Below are 6996 nucleotides of genomic sequence, written 5' to 3'. Positions count from 1 at the left end.
AAGATTTCACTAGTCTATTGTTTTGGTGAATCTATTCATTGTATCCTTATGTAATACGGTTAATAATAAATTACTATAGTCTTTTTTTTTTTTTTTTTTTTTTATGAGATAAATTACTATAATCTCTAGGATACAAAGATTTGTGAAAAAGAATGATAAGGGGAAAAGTAAAGATTCTTATAAACTCAATGGTTTCACAACAAAATCCTTCAGAATAATTCCTATAGAATGATACTCACTATTCACAACTGGTAAGTGGTAACCCTTAAAATTGATTCCCCCTTTATAATTGTTCTTAATAAATGTCATAGAAGATGTGTATGGCTTGCTAAAAATTATATTCCATTAGATGGCTTATCTTGTAACTCAACCATGCTTCACAGAAGCAGTCTGGGGAAGCCAAACGCTCCAAAGACTTGCGATGCAGCTTCAATATTTTAACCAATTACCTAGAGTAAATGAAGAAATAGAGAAGGATTGTTGTGGTATTGGCTCAGATTTTGGACTTTTCAAGTCTGTAGAAGTAAAAAAAGACCAGTCTTCTTGTGTCAATTGGAGGGGGAGAAGAGCAGCGGTTTTGATATGCCTCTTTGAAGGTCAAGATGGTGAATTACGAGTTATTCTTACAAAGAGATCCATGAAATTGTCATCTCACCCAGGTAAATTGAAATCATTTTTTTTTTTTTTTTTTTTGTATTAGTTTTTATTTATTTTATAGATATATAGAATTTCATTCTATGGCATCTGCTCTATAATGATTTTTCTTTATCATTAGGCCAAGAAACCTATTGGTTTATGGTGTAAGCAATATTTGAACTCCAAATCTCTTTATTTGATGACAAGAGATTTTATCAGTAAGGTAGTTGGAACCCAACAAATTAATTTACATACAAACTTTAGCGCATGGAGCATGTTGAGAGTTCGATGGTGTGACCGTGTGAGAATTATGACTCATAGTCCCCTATTTTTTAGAAATGATAGAATGGCCTCTTTCAACTGGAAACAAATCATTTTATTTGATGAGATTTAATAATTAGATAGTAGGGTAAATTACAAATTAAACCCCTAAAGTTTGGGAGTATTTTGATTTTACACCCCAAAATTTTAGAATTTGGATTTTACTCCCTAAATTTTGGAGGTGTTTGAATTTTACACCCTAACATTTCAGAATTTGAATTTTACCACATAAATTTTAGGGGTGTTTGGATTTTATACCATATAGTTTCAAAATTCAGGAATGTAAAATTCAAGCACCTTTAAACTTTAGGGGGTAAAATCCAAATTCTAAAACATCAGGATGAAAATTCAAATACCCCTAAACTTCAAGGGGTAAAATCCAAAATTTGAAATTTTAGGATGTAAAATCCAAATACCCCCTAAACTTTAGGATGTAATTAGCAATTTAACCTTACATAGTATTACAAATCTAAAAGTGTGTTTAGTGCCACATAATTTAAAATTTTAAATGATGTGACACTCTACACATTTTCAGATTAACCATGAAATAGAATTTCTCTATTTCGGAGGATACTTGAGCCTTTACTTGATTAGAGAAATAATTGTGTATGAGAATAGACAAGATTAGCTTCAAATCTCGTTAAGTAACAATGATGACTAACAAGATCTGCCCCCCTTCCCCTGTCTCCTCCAAAAGAAAGAAATTTTTTTGATGTGGCAGAATTTGCATTTTCTAAATACACCATGTGTCAAATAATTTTATAATTCTTTAACAGATTGTATTCTTTAAGTCTATTGTTTTATGCAAAAATGTGGAGGAAAACAGGATTGATGGTTAATTTATGTTCCCATTTGGCAAACAGGGGATGTAGCATTACCAGGTGGGAAAGTGGAGGAAGGAGATGCAGATGACTCTGCTACTGCCTTAAGAGAAGCCAAGGAAGAGATTGGCTTGGAACCTAATCTAGTTCAAGTTGTTGCCACTTTGGAGACTTTTATTTCCCAGGTTCTGTGATTCTCACTCTTTCCCATTTGGTATTTTATTTTATATTTCTCATGTTCAATACAAGTTAATTACTATTTTAATATGGTTGCAGCACTTGCTCAAGGTCGTCCCTGTTGTAGGCTTACTTGCTAGGAAAGGAGATTTCAAACCTTCACTCAACATTGATGAAGTTGATGCTATTTTTGATGTTCCACTAGAGATGTTTCTCAAGGTTTTTATAAACTCTCATTAATCTTGTACTTCCTAGTTGATCTTGGGTCATTAACTTTTAGGGTTTGACTTATGTCTAATGCTTTGGAGCACTAGATAGGACCCAGTGACAATATGTGTTAAGATTGTGTCTTAAACAATTATCTAGTATACTGGACAAAAGCTTTATTCTAACTTTTGTGTGAAGAGCATAGTATACCACTAGTAACAGTGTCAAATAGGTCATACAAGCCTTATACAGGAATAAAGGCAAGAATAAATTAGACACACTCTCTCTCTTTTTTTTTTTTTTTTTAGAATACTAAATATTTTTAACACACATACTCGGGAAGAGGGGAGAAGGTCTTAAAGAAACTTACAGTGGTGTATATCCAAAAGGGTCTTGTAAGAACCAAGTGCAAGACTTCTGGACCTTAGGTCACTTGGGCTCACAATTTATTTGTAGTGGGCTTAAGTATTTCCTACAATGGGTCGTTCTCGGCAGAGAGACTCCAAGTAACACCCAGTTAGTACCCTCTACTTGACTGTTTTCCCTCAATTTTTCTGAACCCCTTCCTCTCCCAACTTTCTTCTATTTATAGCCAATGTTAGTGGGGAGATCATGATTACAGTCACCGTTAGTGCTACTGAAGGTCCAGTATTATCTGGTTAAAGTGGTTGTTTAGGTGAAAGGGCGGTGCAGCATTTATGATCTTGGAACTTGGTTCCATTTTCACCGATTATGTTCGGCAACTCACGTTCCCGTGCATATCATGACCTTCCCGGATATGACTCATGCGCTCTACCGGGAAAGATTAACCGGTCAACCCCGGGAACTTAATACCCAAAACTTGTTTTTACTCTAAGGCAGTTTCAAGAAGGGCATAAGGTAACTGGAACTTTCTGCTGGGCCTGCACCCAAGGCCGGTATGGGCTTGGGCCCGGGGCCTAGATGGGTCTGGGCCCAAGGCCAATATGGGCTTTGCAAGCTCGGTGCCGTACAATAGCCCCCCCTTGATTCATACTCGGCCGCCGAGGAGAATCAAGGAGCTGCCTGGGCCTTTTGACCTCGGGAATCTTCTAGTCTGGGACTTCTGGCTGTCACTTCTCATTAATATTCATCTCAAAAGATGCGCCGTTTCACGGCGCCAGGCGCAGTCGTCATTATTGCCTGACGGTTCGTGAACCGAAGCGGCGCGCAAATCGGTTACGCTTGGCATTTGTTGGGTCGCTCGTAGGCTGTGCCCATTTATTGCTTGATTAAGCGTTTCTTCTTTCCCCATTTCTTCTGGCTCTATAAATAGTCCTTCTCCAAACATCATTCCATTTTTCCTTCGCCTCTAATCTTTAGTGCCTACTCTCTGCCAACCACATTTCTGTGCGCTTGCTTGCTCAGCGTTCTTTTCCTCCTTAGAACCCAAAGTAAGTCTTTCTTCCCCTTCCTGTTCCTTCAGCTTTGTTTCGTTGAGTTCATTATTGTAGTTTTAGGCTTTATAGATGGGTTATTCTTACCTTCTAGATACCCCGGCTGCTTTGGCCACCTTTAGGAGTAAATTTAGTATTCCCAATGACGTGGACGTGGCTTACTGCCATGAGAGTGATATGGAACTCCACCGAGGGCAGGGTACAACCTTCTTTCCTTTGATGTCCATTTTAGAAGGTGGGGTTAGGTTCCCGGTAGATCCCCTCCTGATAAGCACACTCACCTACTATGGGCTGTGCCCCGACCAGCTTCCCCCCAATTTTTACCGGGTAGTTAGTTGTGTCAGCTAGTTGAACCATACCTTTGACTTACAATTAGACCACCATGATATTAACCAAATGTACAGCCTCTGTGGGAGCAAATCCACAAATTATTACTTAAAGACGAGGGATGCTCGGGTACGGTTGATATCGTGCCTACCCGATTCGAACAGGAACTCCGCCGGGGAGTTCGTCAGGGTGCGCGGCAATTGGTTTGCCGGGGAGATCCCTTGCCCCCTCACACGGCGTGAAGTGGGTTCGTACCATCCCCTTCTTATAATTGTTTGAGTAAAAAAAAAAAAAAACTTTTTATTGTTAAAAGCTAATGCGTTATCTGTTCTTTTGCAGACGACAAAGTGTTTGTTCAGGACCTCAGAGCCGTCCACGTCAGGGACTTAAACTTCGTCCTCCGTTCAGAGATCTACGTGCATTGGGACGGGCAACTCCGGGCCTCACACCTGATCCTCGGCGTGGAACCAGTTTACTCTACTTGGCAGCCTTTCAAGCAGGCGTTGATAGTTGACAGCCCCCTGCTATCGTACATAGACGTCTGGTACGTGAATTTCTTGCAGTCGAAGCTTACAACCGGGGAAGCGAGGGAATTTGGTCGGCGGTTCACTGCCGCGGATGAACTAGTTCCCCTGCGAGACGATTCCGCGGAACAGGTATCTCGGCGCCTTAGAGAGAGAGCTCACGAAGCCATACAACAAGGGGACCAAGCCCAAGAGCAGCCCCATCCCGAGGATCCACCCGTCGAGCCTCAACAGCAAGTGACAGACGCGGCTAACTTGCTAGCTGAAGCGATCCAGCCCGGTGCAAGAATGGTGGCAAGGAGAGTCATGACCCTTGATCGGTTCGTGCCTGGTGCCCGGCCGACCAACCAGCCCCCGCCTACTCAGGGTCGGGGTCCAGTGTCTCAGCCTCCTCCCCCTCCGCAGTCCGGACGAGCCCGTAAGAAGCAGAAAGTAACCGAGCAACATTCCACGGGCCCAGGGGATGCCGCTGTCCAGACTCCTCCCCGACCAACTGGGGGAATTGTTATCCGCGAGCCGCCAACCGAAGCCGGCACGGGGGGCGCGTCCTCCTCCCAAGTGGCTCCAGCGTGGGAGCCAAAGTTCCTTCTGGACGGCAAGCCATTGCCATCGACGGCCTCTGTTCAGATGTGGGATAAGGGCGAGAGCGGCCGTATTGCCCAAACCTTGGCCGGAGCTCTCCAACTTCCCGAGGACGTGCACGCCTTTGATGATGGGTCCGAGGAGTCCGTGGGGCGCCGGTTAGAGTGGCACGCCATTGCGGTAATTCTTTTGTCTATTTACTCCATGTAGATTTCCTTTTGTCACTTTGCTAACCTTCGTGCTTGCTAGGCCGCTCAACTGGCTCACATTGTGGCTGCCCGGGCACGGGAGCTTGATGAGGAAAATGAGCGTGAGAAGGGGGCGCGGGAGTCAGCAGTAAAAACGGCTAAGGAAAAGGCAAAGATTGCTGAGGCTGTCGAGAAGAAGGCTGCTGCCGCGGAGAAGTTCCGAGCATCGGCTGAAAAAAGGTGTGCAGACCTCCTGGCCAGGCAAAATGAGACGGAACTCAAACTAGCCGAAGCCCTCAGCCTCAACACTTCCCATGCCGACGAGATAGCCGATCTCAGGGCAGGCTTGGCGGCCGCGGAGCAAAAGTGGTATGACGTAGGCTTTGCCGACGCCGAGAACTCCGCAGAGCCGGTGGTGACTCGGGCTCGGCATATGGGTTTCGAGGCCGGGTGGTTTGCTGCTCTTCAGGCAATGGGAGTTCCTGAAGACTCGCCGCTGAGAGACCCCGGCCAGATTCCATTTCCGAACCCTGCACCTGCCGTCCAGAACGCCCCGGCTGCTTTTGACGTGGAGGAGACGGCCAGTATGAGGGAGTTGGTTGAGCAAATCGACTCCCATGCTGAGCCCGAGGATATGGAGGCCACGAGTATACCTACCGTGCAGGAGCTTCTTGGTGAGGGCCAGCCTTTTCCCCTGACCGTCCAGCAGGAAGTGCCAACATCGACTTAACCTCCCAGCTGATTTTATTTTTACTTGTTAGCTTATTTTTATTTTGTTTTTATTTGCCTATGTCACCGGGATGTGGTGATTGAACAATTGCTTTAGTTTGTCGGTTTTATTTGCCAATGTCACCGGGATGTGGTGATTGAACAATTGCTTTTACCTGTTTAATTAGTAGTCCGTTTTCTTCTTCCGTTCCAATTTGTTGAATGAAATTATCTTTGTTTTGTGTTTTGCTTGAATTATACCAGTGCTATGGCCGCTTAATAGAGTGGTACCCCCGAAAACCTGTTGTGCGGCGCTGTGGGAAATTTGAGAGCGCTATTGGACTTAGTTTTTGCAAAAAGGGTTAGGTTTTGTTGAGGTCTAAAAAATTCACAGTAAAATAAGCCCAAGAAAGAATAAGCTAAGCCCAAGAACGAGTAAGTTAAGCCCAGAAGAAGAAAAAAAAAAGAGAAGAGACCAAGTCCAAAGGGATTATACAAAAGGCCCTGAGGATCCCGAAGCCCAGAAAAGGAAAAGCAACCAAAGAAGAAAAAGAGAGAACATCACAGCAAAATACAAGGCGCAAGGATCCTCGGGCACCATCAACAAGCGCGAAGAAAAAAGAAGATCAGGACAGATCGATAGAAAGAAAAACAAAGAAAAAAACAAAAGGACGCAAGCGACCCTTCATGGCACAGACAGAAAAGGCGTCGGGGAACCAAAACAAGGAAGAAGAATGTTAACAAAAGCGATTTCAAAAGAGCAGAACAGGATTCCGCCCAAATAGGAAAGAAACGGAAAAGTAAAAGACACCAGAAGTGAGGATGCCGAGAAGGGCATACCTCAGCACGCCCCAAAGAGGATGGCCAACCAGAAGCTTTCAAAGGAACCAGAACCAAGAGAAGGAAAGAATGAGTGAAAACGGAAAAGGGGACTTACCGAGATGATGAAGACAGAACGAACTCTGTTTGCAAAAGACCAAAACAGGGGAACCAACGGTTCCCCAAGACGCCCAGAAAACTCCACTATAAAAGGAGAGGATGGGTTGTGAAGAAGGCAGCGAGAAAAAGGGAAAAGAAACACAATAGAAAG

General features: G+C 43.8%; 1 protein-coding gene across 1 annotated transcript in view; it reads left to right on the top strand.

Annotated features, from left to right (window-relative positions):
• The first annotated feature begins 353 nt into the window (after nt 1–353).
• Nucleotides 354–6996, top strand: part of LOC126692442 (nudix hydrolase 15, mitochondrial-like) — a 40564-nt gene continuing 33921 nt past the window's right edge. The window contains exons 1-3 of the mRNA XM_050388055.1: nt 354–659; nt 1821–1963; nt 2055–2174. Coding sequence (XP_050244012.1) covers nt 422–659; nt 1821–1963; nt 2055–2174 — 501 coding nt within the window. The 5' untranslated portion in view covers nt 354–421. The remainder of the gene's footprint in view (nt 660–1820; nt 1964–2054; nt 2175–6996) is intronic.

Source organism: Quercus robur, chromosome 7, assembly GCF_932294415.1.
Source record: "Quercus robur chromosome 7, dhQueRobu3.1, whole genome shotgun sequence".
NCBI lineage: Eukaryota > Viridiplantae > Streptophyta > Magnoliopsida > Fagales > Fagaceae > Quercus > Quercus robur.
This window is presented reverse-complemented; position numbering and strand designations above follow the sequence as displayed.